Below are 16841 nucleotides of genomic sequence, written 5' to 3'. Positions count from 1 at the left end.
AGGGCTGTGGGAACATAGGGCTGTGGGAACATAGGCATGCTCCCCTTTTCAACATAGATTAGAATAGCACGCAGCATATCTAAGTTAAGGAAAAGAGAACATGGGCCATGGTTCTAAAAGGGGTGGGATTTAGCAAGGGTCATTTAATACCATAAAAATCACACATTTACAGTCTGGATTAAACTTGGACACAAACAGACAAGAGCAGAAGAGTGAGCTGAGAAAGACTGAAAAGGAAGCAATGTAAACGTAGGGATCTAATCCAAAGTCTAAAGAAAAGGGGCCCAGTTTCAAAGACACAGTCTGCATCACAGCCAGCAGCCAGATGCACTCCATAACGGTGGAAGAGTCTAGTCCCATACTGCAGAAGTGATGCAAGGTTTTTCCAGCCCCGAGGCCACATATGTAAGAGGTTCAGTACCCTAGTGAAATGTCCAGTGAGTCCAATCTAAAGACAGAGAGAGACAGGGCTGGAGCCAAGTTGAAGCTGTTCAACTTGGAGACTGGAACAGGGCCAACTCTTCAGGCTGATGGTCTCCTCAGTCGTCCTGAGAGAGAAACAAAATGGGAGAAGTGAGCCTCCTCGGGTTTCGGTTTGTTTATGACTTTACCTGCTTTGTGTATTGGGAACAACAGTAACACTTCCTGTTATGTCAAATCAGAGATTGTAGCTATCCACTCAAGTATCACATGCACAGAGAGGTTGAGTTTGCTTACTCTGGCCTTATGTATTTTTAAAATGCAAATTTACATAATGTGCAATACCTTTAGCAGCCTGTTTTATCATACTTTCCTGTTGCCTCGTCAGTCTGGAGCTCAAACACCACATGAATAAATCCTGGGTATTAAGTGAGGCAGATTTTATTCTGTATGTGAGTTTGGGTTAGTTTTTGTAGGTGTCCTCCTCACCCATTCATCCTCCTCTGCTCCCGCTCCTTCTCCTCCGGGCTTCTGAGCGTCCGCGTCCGCTTTGTTGGCCATAATCTTGTCGGTCCACGACGCGCCGGCCTTCTCATCTCCAGCAAAGTTACACTTGGTCACCGTGCCGCCGTCCACTTTGGCTAAGGAGACTGGAAGCACAAAAGTACGTTCAGAAAGGGACGACACAACGTCCTTCAGAATAAAGCAACAGGCATGAAACGCACACACACAACTAGACAAAAGAATAAAGTATTATAATCAACAAAAGTTAAACAAAGAGAGGTCTAACAGGGGGGTCTCAAGCTCCTTCTTAAAGGTGTTCATAGATATAAATTAAATATTCATGACGAAAAAAGAATTCAAAGAATCAAGGTTCATTTATTTAATTTTACCACACAGGAAATGTAAGTTGTCGCCCTTTCATGCTACACACACAAAGAACATTAACACAAATGTTCTACTGTCAGGATATAATATGACAAAAAAATATTTTTATACAAGTTACCTATAAGTTACCTCAACTCAGATTTGTAAGTTTGTACCTTCCACAGTACAAATAAAAAATAAAAATACAAAGTCCGTGTCACTTCAAATGACTAAAGCTACTTGATGAAGAATGTTGTTTTACTTACGAAATTGAGTTAGTTCTACTGATCATTTTCAATGTAATTAGTTTCAACAATTTTTTTGTTACATTTTTTACAGTGTACTTATGTGTCCCTATTCAAATAAAAGATAAAATAAATTAATAAATACAACATTGATTTCTTTAATTAACGATGTCTTTTCTCACTCTCCTCGGGAAACTTCAACATGCTCATCCCGCCGTAATAAATCTGGGCTGAAGATGTGTAAAAGTAGAGGCTGTGAACCGACCGCAGCACTCCACTCCACTCCGAACTGCTGATTGAATATCAAAGGGCTGGATGACTCTTCTGAATCTGAGAAAGGTCAAACTCTGTTCATTCCCCTTGAGGTTACTTATGAAACTTTGAAAGAGACCGGAAAAACAAAATTCAAGTTTAATTTCATTCACTCCCCCACTGCCACGGAGGTCGGTGCTGGGACAGGCTGGATCAATGTGAAGCCCATGAAAACCAAAGGGACCCTCTGGCTTTGAAAAACAGGCCTATCTTATGTAGTCAGAAAACAAATTAAAGAGCGCTGACCAAACCTTGCACTGCATGTGTCCCCTAACAAAGATCCACTTTACACTACTAGCTTTAAATGTATAGCCTGAAGCTTTAGCAGGGCTCACACTACAGTAGAGTATTCTTTCCTTTTTAGGCTTAATGCGACACACTGGATGCACTGTTTTCTGTATTTAGTGATAAATATGTGGAGGGGGCTAAACAGCTAACAGCATGGTAATGCAGACTCACATATGAAAGGACTGTTTCCTCTGGTCTTCAGCCGTACGTCCTGTCCTGTTTCCAGCTCCGTTTTGTCCATCTCTGACTCCGGGTACCAGAAGGCCCAGGTCCCGCTGGGTCGGTGCTTGTCTGTTATCTTCACCAGCTCAGCTTTGTTCACCATCAGCGACAGCTGCTCCTCAGACACAAGGTCTGACTCCCCTTTAGCTTCCACCTCTGTATGGACACAAAGTATGCGGCTAAGCCAGTGAAGTTAGAAAGAATTTAGGGTTACGATCATTTTTGCCAAAGCTTTACAGGTGTTTGGGATGGCTTCTTGATTTCGAGGGGTGTAAGAAAGCCAAAAAAATGGCCTATATTTCAGCATTTCGTTCACATCTGTGAAGAATTTCAGAGCGGGTCGTTCCTTAATCAGAAGGTTGTGGGTTCGATCCCCGGCTCCTGGCAAAGTATCCTTGAGCAAGATACTGAACCCCCGAATTGCTTGCCGTGCACTGGTGTGTGAATGTGTATGAATGAGTTAGTTTCTGTTTGATGGACTTTGCCATCACTGAGTGAATGTGTGTGAAAGGGTGAATGTGGCATGTAGTGTAAAAGCGCTTTGAGTGGTCGGAAGACTAGAAAGGCGCTATACAAGTACAGGTCCATTTACCATGATAAACAGCTTTGTTCTGCTTTAGAAAAGTACAAACGTAAAACAACCAAAGAGCTGATAGAACAATGAGAAAAAAAGCCTTAGTGTGTATGGTTGTTAAAAATACATAAAACAGACAGAATTGTATAAAAAGTTCCTAAAAATATAAGGACAGGAAATAATCTGCTCAAACTTCCTCCAAACCGTAAAACTAACAAACTTCCTGCAGTTATTGTGTTCACTGTTTGGGTTCATTGTACGGTTTATTAGTTATTCTCTACTGTTGTTGTTATGCATTGAGTATAATATGAAATATCCATAAAATAAGTCAAAAGGTCAATTTACTCCATTATAGAAAAGGGTCCCTTTTTGGACAGACATGAACACACACTAGTGAATGTGTGATGCCCTCCAGGCTTACGCCTAGTGGGGATAATGAAGACTACATGTTCACCAGTTGGACAGCACGTGTGCAGCCTTTAGGAAAACAATGCTGCAAAGTGAGAAAACACAACCGAATACAGGAACACGCAGGGTGCAGGTACAGTGGGACTCAAACACACGCTGCCAGAAGAGACTGTGACCTGACCGCGTGTCTTATGGCTGCTCGCTTGCCCATCCTGACTCTGAACTCTGAACAGAATGAAAGTTTTGCAAGGAAAACAGAACATGCAAACATCCACTCAGACGTTTGTTGCCTTCCACTCACTGTAGGAGGACATGAGGAAGCCGGTGTTGACCTTCTTGGTGTCACTGAAGTTTGGCTCGATCTCCTTCCCACTGGCATCAAACTTCCTCTGATGGATGCGGCTGGGTTTGATGTACAGCACATAGAAACGGACCTGCCAGCGAAAGAAGAGAGAAATAAATAAACACAAACAGAGTGTGGTTGTGTTTGGTCGGTCTGTGTTCATGCTCAGTCTGCTAACACTGATAAGGATTTGCAGTATTCTGAAGTTCTCAGAGAGATGGTGAAAGACATGTTTATCCTGCTCAGTGAAAGACATACAAAATTAAAAGCGATTTTGAGAACTTTGTTTCGTGGTTCCAACAATTGTTGCCACGTCCCCAAAACCAAAGATCACACTCACAGCATGGAAGACCAAACAACCCTTTTTCTTTAGAGAAGGGAACGAAAGAGCGTCTGCATTTAGTTTTAACCTGAAAACTTGCAGGCAGATGAACTATGTGTTCTCCTGAATGGAGAGGAGTGCGACACCGGCTGCATTCTACTGTACCTTTTGATTGCTGTTGTCACTGATTGCATGTCTGGAAACATCCAGCAGCTTCCCCTCTAGAAGAACCCCCTCGCCACTGTGTGGAAGACAAAAATATCAAATATTCACACCCTTCTTCTTCTACTTGTAAAATGTATCTTCTCCCTCGTATAGAGACCTGGGTGATCATACCTCCAAACCAAACTCCTTTCAACAGACGGACAGATATAGCGAACTGAACATTAAGCTAGATGATATTGCAGAATCATAATACTGTTTTGTCACATATTTTATTTTTACCAAAACACTGCAGCTTCTGTGATGTGGATATTGAACTTTAATTAATGGTGCAGCCCTATTTATTACCAGTAGCGCCTTACTGATCGCTACGTCCCTAATATATACACATATATCTCCAGTCATATACTGCACTGTAGTTAGTGTATACATAAACACACACAGAAGTGGAAGAAGTAAAGAAAATAAAAACATCTTAATATTTGGGAGATTAAGAATATGACAAAACGTAAACTTAAATCTGAACAAAGGCTATACTTACAATGAGAGAAACTTGGACATGACCCTATATAGTTCATACATATATCACATAAAAACATATTAAGGAGTCTTTACTGTGTTTCCATTGGCATTTATGTATTCAATATTTTACCAATTATGATGGCCATACACTGGGATACAATTAGTTATTTTAACTAAACAAAATAGTTGAAACAGATTACATAGAACATTTTAAGTAACAAAAATCTTGATTAAGCAGCTTTTATTAGTAATTGTAACTGACAGTAACTTAGTTTAGTAAGTTGAAGCAACATTCCTGATTGAGTACTTTTTTACTGTACACATAATGAAGTGTCACTGAAAATGACTACAGCTACCAGATCAGGACTGTCTGTGTAACTTACAAAATGTAGTTAGATTTACTTGACACCTTCTTACAAAGACCATCCACAGAAAGCAAAACCTCACATGCATCAAATGAAGTATTAGCAGAGATCCTGCCAAATCTGCAGTGAGGCTGAAGAAGAAACAAACAAACAAACAAACAAACAAACAAACACTCAGCGGTTCCAGGCTCTTTCAAAGACGTTTAAACTTAGTGAACTGATAAAGTAGTTAAAATTATTAACTACATAATGTGTGTGAGGTTGTACAGTTGCTGTGGCCTTTAATCTGGGTTAAAGGGAAGCAATGTGTCGGACTGAGCCTGAACTCATCTCACTACTCTTTACGTGTCGCGAGCCCCTACCTTTCATACGTAGAGGGAGCCCACGCGCGCCCCACTGTCTCGTTGTGTACAGGTTTGTTCTGTAAACACGTGTTGTGATAAATTCGGCTCATCTTTCATAAAACTGTTTTGTTACTTTTCCCTTCCAACAGATTTTCTCCTGTTTCCTGACTTCCTGTTCCTGCGTGAAGGCGCGTGAGAGAGGTGCGCTCGGTTTTCAGACAGCACGTACCGGCGGCTGACAGCTGTGCAGGAGATGAAGAAAATGGAGTATGGAAGCCCATTTCAGTCAGGGAAGAAAATACATTAAATGTTACCAATGACAAAGATAGGAAGACAAAATTTTTACCTTTAAAGTCAAGATTATGAGGCAGTAAGTCAAAATGTTTAAACTTTAAAAATAAAAACTGTATAATCAAACCCACACATGTTCTTTCAGTTATTGTGGCTGACGTCAGGGTAACACTGCAGAGCTATGCTGGGCATTACGTCATCGAACAACATGCCAGTAAGAATGACAAATGAGTAATCTACACTATCTTAATTAAGCATCTCTAAATTTTGACTCACCGGTTTATGTGTAATTATATCATTGCCAACATTTTCCGTAATTTTCTTTTTCCGGGCAGGAACTGAGTTTGAGGAGCAAAAGTGTATTTGCCATAATGTGTTGATACATTTCAACAACCATATTTCCACCTTTGTCATTAGAAACTCAACTCCAGTTACACAGACACGCCGGGCTACTTTCCAACTATTTGTCGGTTGCTGTTTCAACACACAATTCAAAGTTGGCCCCTTCTCCCTGGCTCAATGAGCTAGAGAGAGCGAGCAGTGGTGGTCAAGCGAGCTAGAGAGTGAATGAAGAGCGGGAGCAGCGTTAGTGAGAACAAAGCAGTGAATCTGATAAATAAAGCATTATTTTCTGATTGTTTCGTGACGGTTAAAGTCTAAAGCAGAAATAATCACGGCCACACCTCCGCACAACCCTGCGAGAGGGAGCCATGTTGCCGGGTTCTGTGTGTCCTGATGCCTTTAACCCTAATGCTACTTTCCATGCTGCACATTTAATTTATGTATGACAATTATGTCTTGCTTCATCCGTGAAGTGAAGAAGGCCCTTGCAAACCCACATGGGTGTTTTCAGCTTTTCTCCTTAGAGCTCGGCTCAGGTTGAAGGTGGCCAGAGCTATTCTGGGAATTATGCGAGGTCACCAAAACTCTATGTACTAATAAGAATGATAAAGGTGTAATTTGTCCCGCCCAAACAACGATAACTGGAGAGTAACGGAGGTGTCAGTGAAGTGAAGTGATGTAGTTTAGTCGGCCAGAATAAATAAAAGCGATAGTACTTGTATGGTGCTGTACTATTCCTTTATTCCTATAAAGGCCTGTAAACTCCAGAACAGAAATACAGTATAAAGGTCAGTGTGTAATCTGTATGAACAGTTATTCCTGAGGGCTGGTGTTGCACACAATGCCTGCATCTGTGTCCGTGATTTCATGTCCTCCTGACTCGTTTGGCACTCCTTTGTGTTTCTTCTGCCTCTGGCTTTCCTCCGCGAGCCTCTGCAGATACAGAGGGCTTGGATATCAGAGCTTGTTCTGTGTTGTGGGACCGTGATGGTCCGGTGGGAGGTCCAGGGTCTGGATCCTCGGCGTGGGCTGCGGGGCTGCATCCTGTTCCAGCGTAGATCTCGCTGGTTGGGGAGCTTACTCCTTGGCTTGGATCACAGGGTTTAATTTGTTGTTCAGAAGAGCGTGTTGCCAGTGGAATGTTCCCATTACAGGTGCTGGATGAGGTCAGGTCCAGTCTGCAATTGTAAGTCTTCATCTAAAAAAAAACAGAGCAGAGACATTAAGGCAATATAATGACTGGTTAAAGTAATCTGCTTCCCTTTCTACATAGGTATTCCATTATCTTCATTATAACTGTTATGACGCACATCTCCCAAATCACACATAATTGAACTGAACTTTGAGTTTGACTGTGATCTTGAGTAATTGTAGAAAATGTAGAGTTCCTTATGTTGAGAAAAAAGTCCACAGTACTCAGAGGTCAGTCTCTAGCTCAGATTTAGTTTTTGTCATATTCAAAAGTGTTCTAACATTTCCCAGAGTGTCTTTCAGCAGTAAGATACCAGCTGTACATCGGGATTGAAGTAACATGTTGGGATTCAGTGCTGTCCTCAAGGACACTTCAACGTGTATATCAGGGGAGCCAGCGAGTCATACTGCCAACCCTGTGGTTAATGGATAACCTGCTTTACCTGTAAGGCTGAAACTAAAGAGGGGGCACTCGGATTTGAACCGGGGACCTCTTGATCTGCAGTCAAATGCTCTACCACTGAGCTATACCCCCTGACACACACTCACTGACATCACTGTGCAATCCATACTTCTGACAGGTTCAATAGAAACTGTGTGGTTAGTTCAGTGGGTAGAGCTGGTGACCCATGTACAGAGGCTGCGTCCTTGCTGCAGTGGCCCGCCCAGGGTTCGAATCCAACCTATAGCCCTCTGCTGCATGTCATCCCCCCTCTCTCTGCCCCCCTCTCCTGTTTGTCTTCAGCTATTCTATCCTATCAAATAAAAGCCAAAAATAAATTTTAAAAAATAAAACATAAACTGCACTAACGTGGACAGTTTCCCTCCTCTAACTGACCTAAGGCATGATGGGAAACGCCTGGTTGTTGCCAGATCAGAGAGCAGATTTGCTCTTTGATTGGATTGACGACAAACACCATGTTTTTCAAATTCTGTGTGATTTTAATATTTAACTCTAGATTGTAGCTGTTTGATGTCTCATGTTAACAAACAGATCTTGAGTGGCTGATAATAATAACAAAGTTTATTATATAACAGGCAGCCTAAAGATGATCTAACAGGTTGCAAACATTTCTCTGACTTCCTGTATATTGTCTGACTGACTGCAGCTTTCTGTCCACACCTGCTGCTGCTGGATTTTATCCATCAGCAGATGAAGTAGAGGTGTGCAGTTTGACCGTGGAGACATGGTGCTGGTGGACAATACACTCCAGCTACTGAACCACGGTTGTGTCAGACTGGAACTAAAGAGGGGGCACCCGGATTTGAACCGGGGACCTCTTGATCTGCAGTCAAATGCTCTACCACTGAGCTATACCCCCTGACAACTACCTTATTTTCTTTTATGACTCAATTTTTTATAAAAATGACATTTGATGACGTACATCCTGAACACCAATCTGAAGAGAGACTTCAACAGAAACTGCATTAATGTAAACAGATACTGTCCACACTACGCTCTAATGCAGCGGTCTGAAACTCAGATTGGTTAGAGGCCACTGCAGCTACAGTACTGTAAGAAAGCTAAATATATATATAGAATTGTGTTTTTGTTTGAATTGTATATGAAGGGGTATTTTAAATTGATAATAACTACAAAGAATATATTTTTTTAAATAAATTTAGGTGACTTTGCTGAGAACTGTTTGAACAACAAGCCAAATTAAAATCCCCTGGGATTTGATGTTGTTAAATAATAAAACACGATAACCTGAACACACATTATACATAAAATTAAATAAGCACTTTACAAGTGGGATTAGAGGGATTCTTTCACCATGAGAAGAGAGATCCTCACCTTCTGAGAGGAACCATCTCCTTCATTTCTCTGTGTCTCTCCTGATGTTGGACTACTCTCCTCATTAATACCTAGAGAGACATGAGGCCACATAAAAGTGAGGGGTACACTTAAATGTAGATAAGCTCAAAAAACACTGGAATCTACTAACTTTTGCAGTATGATATCTAAAATGTGAAATTCTTTCACACATCTAAACACATAAAAGTTAAACACATAATCTGTACCGAGGGTGTAGCGGCCGAGCCGGATGTTGAGCCAGATGTTTCGTCGTTGAGTCCAGCCCCCTGGGGCCTCCACCTCATACAGACGTTCCCGATGTTCCTCGTGCTGCTGCAGGAACCTCCTGCACACTGAACACACAGGAGATGTAAACACACAGCCTGGTAACGGGTTGCTATGGAGTGAGCTCATTTAAAAAAAGAAAGAAGAGGTTGAGCAATCATCTGTGCTGCTTCTTAAAAAGCTAACTTTAGCTTTCGGATAGCCCGTGCCTGGGATCTCTGTAGGGATTGTGGGAAAGTTTGGGAATTAATATTCAAATGCAACCGCGTGACAAAATTACTTGATTTTTGATGTGTCGTGACTTTCAGGTGTTTGATCTGCCGGGAAACATAAATACATCATTACTGAGTGCGTGCGGGTACGAACATTTCCTAATAATTTGGTTTAGTTATTCCCATATGGCATGAATGTGTAACACTGACAGCCAGTGACAGAAAATGTGCATTCTTCTGCCAAATATGGCAATTCATCTGGAAAAATCCTGGGAGGATGAGAAGGTATATAAACAAATAGATAGGCTGTGTGGGGGGATAAGGGAGGATAAAGGAGAACCTTAGCTGACCTGCCACCATGCTGGCTGATAATGGAGAGCTGACTCCCAAGAACGTCTCTGCAGAGAACGAGGAGCAGAAATCCTCCAGCATCTGAAGGCCGAAGCCTCTCCTCCTCGAGCTCTTCCTCACCAGCACCGTGTCCAGAACGGGCAGCAGGTAGCCGTGGCTGCTCCAGCTGTCACACAGGCTGCCTGAAGCACAAGCAGCAGAAGAGTTCCAATTAAAGTGCTGACGGTGTAAAAAAAAAAGAGTTCAGATCACCGGGGAGGGGTGGATGGGGGTCCAATGGATAGATGGGGAGGAAGGGAGGGAGTCGAGAAGGATTTATTATTATTTATTTATTTTGATATGTGGTATGTATTCCAGTATGAATATGGATATTGACAAAGGCAAACCAATACACATTTTTCTCACAAAAAAAACAAGGTAGTTGTCAGGGGGTATAGCTCAGTGGTAGAGCATTTGACTGCAGATCGAGAGGTCCCCGGTTCAAATCCGGGTGCCCCCTGTTTAGTTCCAGCCTGACACAACTATTGTTCAGAAACTGGAGTGGGTTGTCCACCAACACCGTGTCTCCACAGTCAAACTGAACACCTCCACCTCACCTCAATGGACAGAATCCAGCAGCAGCAGGTTTGGACAGAAAGCTGCTGTCGGTCAGACAGCTCTACAACAGCCTTCAGAGAATATACAGGAAGTCACAGAAATGTTTGCATCCTCTGAGATCATCTTTGGCCAGACCATGTTCAGTTATATAATTAAACTTTGTTATTATAATCAGCCAATCAAGATCTGTTTGTTAACATGAGACATGAGACAGCTACAATCTAGAGTTAAATATTAAAATCACACAGACAATTAGGAAAACATGGTGTTTGTTAATTAGCTCTTTGATCAGGCGACAGCCAGGCGTTTCCCATCATGCCTTAGGTCAGTTGGAGGAGGGCAACTGTCCATATTAATGCAGTTTCTATTGAACCTGTCAAAAGTATTCATTCCATAGTGATGTCATTACAACGTGTCAGGGGGTATAGCTCAGTGGTAGAGCATTTTCATAGCAATTCTATATATATATTTAGCTTTCTTACAGTACTGTAGCTGCAGTGGCCTCTAACCAATGAGTTTCAGACCGCTGCATTAGAGCGTAGTGTGGACAGTATCTGTTTACATTAATGCAGTTTCTGTTGAAGTCTCTCTTCAGATTGGTGTTCAGGATGTACGTCATCAAAGGTCATTTTTATAAAAATTGATTCATAAAAGAAAATAGAGTAGTTGTCAGGGGGTATAGCTCAGTGGTAGAGCATTTGACTGCAGATCAAGAGGTCCCCGGTTCAAATCCGGGTGCCCCCTGTTTAGTTCCAGTCTGACACAACCGTGGTTCAGTAGCTGGAGTGTATTGTCCACCAGCACCATGTCTCCACGGTCAAACTGCACACCTCTACTTCATCTGCTGATGGATAAAATCCAGCAGCAGCAGGCGTGGACAGAAAGCTGCAGTCAGTCAGACAATATACAGGAAGTCAGAGAAATGTTTTCAACCTGTTAGATCATCTTTAGGCTGCCTGTTATATAATAAACTTTGTTATTATTATCAGCCACTCAAGATCTGTTTGTTAACATGAGACATCAAACAGCTACAATCTAGAGTTAAATATTAAAATCACACAGAATTTGAAAAACATGGTGTTTGTCGTCAATCCAATCAAAGAGCAAATCTGCTCTCTGATCTGGCAACAACCAGGCGTTTCCCATCATGCCTTAGGTCAGTTAGAGGAGGGCAAATGTCCACATTAGTGCAGTTTATATTTTATTTTTTTTAATTTATTTTTTGCTTTTATTTGATAGGATAGGATAGCTGAAGACAAACAGGAGAGGGGGGCAGAGAGAGGGGGGATGACATGCAGCAGAGGGCCATAGGTTGGATTCAAACCCTGGGCGGGCCACTGCAGCAAGGACGCAGCCTCTGTACATGGGTCACCAGCTCTACCCACTGAACTAACCACACAGTTTCTATTGAACCTGTCAGAAGTATCGATTGCACAGTGATGTCAGTGAGTGTGTGTCAGGGGGTATAGCTCAGTGGTAGAGCATTTGACTGCAGATCAAGAGGTCCCCGGTTCAAATCCGAGTGCCCCCTCTTTAGTTTCAGCCTTACAGGTTCAGCAGGTAAAGCAGGTTATCCATTAACCACAGGGTTGGCAGTATGACTCCCTGGCTCCCCTGATATACATGTTGAAGTGTCCTTGAGGACAGCACTTAGCTCCAGCCTGACACAACCGTTGTTCAGCAACTGGAGTGGGTTGTCCACCAACACCACGTCTCCACAGTCAAACTGAACACCTCCACATCACCTCAATGGACAAAATCCAGCAGCAGTAGGCGTGGACAGAAAGCTGCTGTCAGTCAGACAGCCCCCTGTTTAGTCCCCGGAGTCCTGGAGTGGGTTGTCCACAAACACCATAATTGAATTGGAAAAAAACCCTACAAACAGACCAACCTGGCTGCAGCAGGAGGTTTGGACAGAAAGCTGCAGTCAGTCAGTTTTACAACAGCCTTCAGAGAATATACACAGGCTGCCTGGAGTTTGCAGACCATGTTCAGTTACATAATTAAACTCTGTTATTATTAATAGCCACTCAAGAACTGTTAACAGCAACATGAGACATGAAACAGCTACAATCTAGAGTTAAATATTAAACCTGTTAAGTTTAACCGTGGGGCGGCCGTGGTTCAGTAGGTAGAGTGGGCTGTCCACTAACCGCCATGTTTCAACAGTAGCTAAGAAGGGACTAAACACTGGCTCTTGGTAGGGGCAATTGCGCGTTTTGCAGCCACCGTAGTTTCTCTGTGTTGGGCTACTGTGAAACAGGCGTGGTGTCATGACATAAAATTCGCTCAGCACACTGACATATTTTACTTTGATCACAGTCGTCTGGTTTCCATTTTGGATTAACCATCTTTTCTCCCCATTTACTACATCCGATAATTCTCAGTCATACTGTTATACACAGATGCAAATCATCTGGAGACATGTTTATGGTCATTGTTTTACTGTGCGGTTGTGACCTTTTGCTGCTACAAATACTACTGTTGACTTCACATTAAAGTCATGTGGTTTGCAGTAAGCACACGGTAAATCAGCTGGGAACAAAGAGAGGAAAAACTACTGATATTAAAACTGCAGCAGGCAAAATGTACCTGATCCGTTAGGGAGCCACAGAAAGGAGCACCCGCCCCCCTCGTCCTCCATCCTACCTTTGTGTTTGACGGTGTAGAACCCGACTGCCTGGCTGTCTCTCCACAGCAGTTTGCAGCTCTCTGTGCGAGGGTGCAGAGAGAACGACACCTCCTCCTGCGAGGACCTCTCCACTACCTGACTGAGCAGGAACACAATCACCCTCTCGGTAATCGTCTGCACCTGGGGAAGACGCGCTGGCTTAGGACACTCGCCATTACAGATGAAAACAAACAGCACAAGTGACCACACATGGCTTTTTTGTGCTTTAACTGTGCTTTCAAGAGCTTGATTTACTTATTGTGAATTTGATAATATGATTGCATGTTAGTTAGCTAGTGTATTGGCAATTGTTAAACCAATAATGATGTTTAAAACCTTAACTTTATACCAAAAATACTATAACTGGCAATGCTAAAGGCTAAGAGTACGGAAGCTGGGAGGGGCCATGGTTGCAGTAGCAACTGTGTTTGGTTTGTCTGTTCTGGGTGACTGTAGAAACATGGCAGTTCAACATGCCGGACTCTGTAGATAGAAACAGCTCATTCAACAGAAACACACCAATTCCTTTATTCAGGTGATTATACACTAATGACAACATACCTATGGATATTATATTCTATTTCTGACCCTCCTAAATATTACACACTGGAACTTTCAGTCATTATAATGAGAAAACAACTTGTTGTCCTAAGATGAATTAGACATTTCATTTATGATCTTCAGATAACAAGATAGGGAAAAAAAATGTGTGCAACCTGGGCCACTCTCGGCTTCCGTACAAAACCCATTTAAACATTTGGCAACTAAGTGCAAATACATGAGCCACTAGAGAAATGTATGCCTTTCCAAAGACACAAATGTCCTCGCAACGTCAAATGTTGACATCAGTACTAATTAAGTATATAGTCCTGACAGGTTACTATTTACCTTAAGTGAGCAGATTAGCACAGGACCATGTTAGCTGTAGTAAAGCCCACATTTATTAAGCTTGTTCTGTCCTTTCCATCTCTTTCCCTCTTCAGAAATATATGTGACTGGCTTCATTAAAGACACGTCCACCTCCTGTCTCAACTCTAATCTTTTCTCACATCTTCATAGTATCTGACAATAATGATTGAAAAGATTTCCCCACACAGCTTCCTCCATGTCCCACCAAGCCTTTAGTCATGGTAAAAGACACTCTACAATACACTAGAACGCTTCACAACCACACAATTTAAGGGTGTGCAGTAATGACTCACATCAGACCAGTAGTGTATATAAGTCCATCAAGAGTTCAGAACTAGCAGAGGGCTCGTCCGGGATTTGAACCCGGGACCTCTCGCACCCGAAGCGAGAATCATACCCCTAGACCAACGAGCCACACAAAAGAACAGAGACTTCACCGTCAGAGGGGGAAATGCTTCAGCCTGGCACTCTGCTCACACTGAGCATCCATCTTATATGAGCATGAATTGGTCATAGAGAGTATCCCAGGGATCCTTCGCCCGTTTTAAGAGCACACACTGGCTTGTGTAAGGAAATGGGTGAACCTGAGTGAAAGGTGCAGTCTCTGAGTAGCACGGTTAACTTGTAAGTGTTACAAACATTGTGAACAGGGTAGAGTACGGTTTTCCTTCTCCCTATTTTCCAAAATGTTATAGACTAAAAGCAGACAGAGAATTGACCCTTCCTAAGCCCTGCCCCATTTGCTCTGTGCTCCAATAACAATTCTTCAGAGCTTGAGGTTTCAAAAGGGGCGGGGCTTAGGATCACTGTTTAGACCTGTAGGAACCCTGTTCTGTTTATCACTGTGCTGTAGTGGCACTGACATAAACAGACACACTAAAGTGCAGTTACCGTCTTCAAGCCACTTCTGGATTTGCTGGATGTTCGTAAGATGTCATCCACACACCACCACTCCTCATGCAGGTATAAAGCCAGCACTGGAGGGTAGACAGAGGCAGGAAGCATTAGTCTCTGTGTTCCAGGTGGTTGTCTGATAAGGGCATAGTGTGTAGGTCCTAACCTTGCATTGGATCATCAGGAGGGTGAAGCGCCAGCAGTGTACAGTCAGCCTGGTCATCTTCAAACAGCTGCAGCCGCCTTACATTGCTTGCTGTTATCGCTACCTGAGCAGACAGGAAGACGACTTCATGCACTTCATCTTCACTCCCTGATCTATGGATGCCCATTTCCACCAGTGTGACGAAATCAAAAAAATAATGAGAAACTTTCTCAAAATAATGACTTCGTATCTCAATATAATGGGAAACTTTCTCATTATTTTGAGAAAATATGTCATTATTTTGAGATGCAACTTTTTTGAGAAAGCTCCTCATTATAATGACTTACAGAATTCTTTTTTTCTGTCATGTTGGTGGAAATGGGCTTCCATACTGACCAGAAGACACCAGTGTAACAACAAACACTCCAAAACAAACTGTTCTTTCTCCACTGTCAAACAAAATGGCAATAAAAATGAAGCATTTCAGGAGCATAAAATCAGCCTCCAACTAAAAACAAGTGTCAAGAATTTATCCAGAATTCCCTCCACCATGCTATAAAAAGTGGAGACATTACAAGTGTTATGGTACCTTTGACGTCTGAGATGACTGAAAACACTCATCATAATTACGAGGTCTTGACTCCAAGGACGAGAAGTACTGTTCAGATGCTGATGCAAGACCAGTGTCATCCACAGCTGGAAGGTCTACAGGGTACATGGCCTCTCATATCCAGCTGTTTAAGCAGTAATTACACATTTACACTGGTTTAAAAACATCAACAAGCAACAAATATGGCCCTTGACTTTATGGCTGTAATGACATCAGTAGAGACTGAGGTGCAAAGATAAACAATCAAGAGAGTTCACATTTTCCACTTTCCTCCAACCAGACTACATTCAGATTCTAGCAGTTTAATGCTGCATTGCCTGTGCATACACAGAATATCAAATAGAAGATGAGTTAAGATCTTTTGGCAAGATGTTAGTTCCTTACGGTAAGATCGGCACACAATTCACGGTAATTAACGCAGGTGAACCGAGCTAAACATGAACTATTCAGGTCACGCAATGTACTTGAAAGGTAGTGCTTCAGTTCAAAAATGTCTTAAAGTTATAGTAAAGACTGATATAGGTGCCGCTACAGCTGTGTGCACTCTGAACTGCTAACATAGCAATGCTAAGAAAAACAACATGTACTCAAAAGACGTATAATTCCTCATAAAACGATTTCACAGCCGATACTGAAGCCTTCATTTACCTCACTTCAGGACTTACTAAGTAATGGAACGGTAGAGTCACACAGAGGTTGACAGGAGAAGCTTCAGCTCCACCTGTAACTTCCGTAAGTATCACTTTGAACCCACCTTGACGTATTTTTTCTTTGACCTGCAGCGCCGCCCTCCGATGGGAGAGAGGCATTACGTCACTTCGTCTTTCTGCAAACGCCGTCAAGTTCGCCCACATTCTCTGGGACACGACCGGAAACACATGACGCGGACTTCAAAGTAAAAGTATGAGCTTTTTGAAAAAACAAAACTCCTTTGTCAGACTAAATAGGCAAAATGTTGACCCATAATAATGATCTGAGCATAATATATTGTATGTCTTTGTCAGAACTGCAGACAGTGCAAAGTAATTTCTGTGAATATCACAACATATCAGTATACAAAGTAACAGCAAGAAATAAATAACATGTCTTTGTTGGAGACTAGATTTTGTGGCAAGTTTTAAGTTAAGTTAGTGTTTTAACAGGTGATAAGG

At 42.3% G+C, this 16841-nt stretch overlaps 3 protein-coding genes and 6 non-coding genes across 14 annotated transcripts in view; 4 read left to right on the top strand and 5 right to left on the bottom strand.

Moving 5' to 3' along the window:
* Nucleotides 1–123: 123 nt before the first annotated feature.
* arpin (actin related protein 2/3 complex inhibitor) lies at nucleotides 124–5891 on the bottom strand. 2 transcript variants are annotated; one of them, XM_051383342.1, is made up of 6 exons: nucleotides 5413–5812; nucleotides 4167–4242; nucleotides 3638–3770; nucleotides 2304–2510; nucleotides 910–1070; nucleotides 124–548 (listed from the first exon to the last, which is right to left on the bottom strand). In XM_051383342.1, exons 1-6 carry the CDS (start codon nucleotides 5502–5504, stop codon nucleotides 540–542), a joined length of 678 nt encoding a protein of 225 aa, XP_051239302.1. In that variant the 5' UTR covers nucleotides 5505–5812; the 3' UTR covers nucleotides 124–539. The 2 variants fall into 2 exon arrangements, with proteins under 2 accessions (XP_051239302.1, XP_051239303.1); XM_051383343.1 differs by lacking the exons at nucleotides 124–548; nucleotides 910–1070 and adding an exon at nucleotides 1280–1862 and having other exon boundaries at nucleotides 5413–5891.
* An 852-nt stretch (nucleotides 5892–6743) lies between these two features.
* On the bottom strand, nucleotides 6744–16530 carry fam169b (family with sequence similarity 169 member B). 5 transcript variants are annotated; one of them, XM_051383299.1, is made up of 9 exons: nucleotides 16445–16530; nucleotides 15670–15814; nucleotides 15102–15204; nucleotides 14933–15018; nucleotides 13111–13267; nucleotides 9864–10046; nucleotides 9244–9369; nucleotides 9017–9087; nucleotides 6744–7225 (listed from the first exon to the last, which is right to left on the bottom strand). In XM_051383299.1, exons 2-9 carry the CDS (start codon nucleotides 15796–15798, stop codon nucleotides 6893–6895), a joined length of 1188 nt encoding a protein of 395 aa, XP_051239259.1. In that variant the 5' UTR covers nucleotides 15799–15814; nucleotides 16445–16530; the 3' UTR covers nucleotides 6744–6892. The 5 variants fall into 5 exon arrangements, with proteins under 5 accessions (XP_051239259.1, XP_051239258.1, XP_051239256.1 ...); XM_051383298.1 differs by having other exon boundaries at nucleotides 13111–13273; nucleotides 16445–16529; XM_051383296.1 differs by having other exon boundaries at nucleotides 13111–13273; nucleotides 16339–16445.
* Nucleotides 7682–7753, bottom strand: trnac-gca (transfer RNA cysteine (anticodon GCA)). Its single transcript has one exon. It is a non-coding gene; the product is annotated as a tRNA-Cys (tRNA).
* trnac-gca (transfer RNA cysteine (anticodon GCA)) lies at nucleotides 8469–8540 on the bottom strand. The gene has a single exon. It is a non-coding gene; the product is annotated as a tRNA-Cys (tRNA).
* On the top strand, nucleotides 10292–10363 carry trnac-gca (transfer RNA cysteine (anticodon GCA)). Its single transcript has one exon. It is a non-coding gene; the product is annotated as a tRNA-Cys (tRNA).
* On the top strand, nucleotides 11134–11205 carry trnac-gca (transfer RNA cysteine (anticodon GCA)). Its single transcript has one exon. It is a non-coding gene; the product is annotated as a tRNA-Cys (tRNA).
* trnac-gca (transfer RNA cysteine (anticodon GCA)) lies at nucleotides 11921–11992 on the top strand. Its single transcript has one exon. It is a non-coding gene; the product is annotated as a tRNA-Cys (tRNA).
* trnap-cgg (transfer RNA proline (anticodon CGG)) lies at nucleotides 14384–14455 on the bottom strand. The gene has a single exon. It is a non-coding gene; the product is annotated as a tRNA-Pro (tRNA).
* Nucleotides 16473–16841, top strand: part of ldhd (lactate dehydrogenase D) — a 29543-nt gene continuing 29174 nt past the window's right edge. Inside the window, exon 1 of the mRNA XM_051383236.1 lies at nucleotides 16473–16591. The gene's annotated coding sequence lies outside the window, so the exon portion shown is untranslated. The remainder of the gene's footprint in view (nucleotides 16592–16841) is intronic.

The sequence above is a fragment of the Dicentrarchus labrax genome, unplaced genomic scaffold (genome assembly GCF_905237075.1).
Source record: "Dicentrarchus labrax unplaced genomic scaffold, dlabrax2021, whole genome shotgun sequence".
Lineage (NCBI taxonomy): Eukaryota > Metazoa > Chordata > Actinopteri > Moronidae > Dicentrarchus > Dicentrarchus labrax.
Note: the sequence above shows the minus strand (reverse complement) of the source record. Positions and strands in the feature narration are given on the sequence as shown.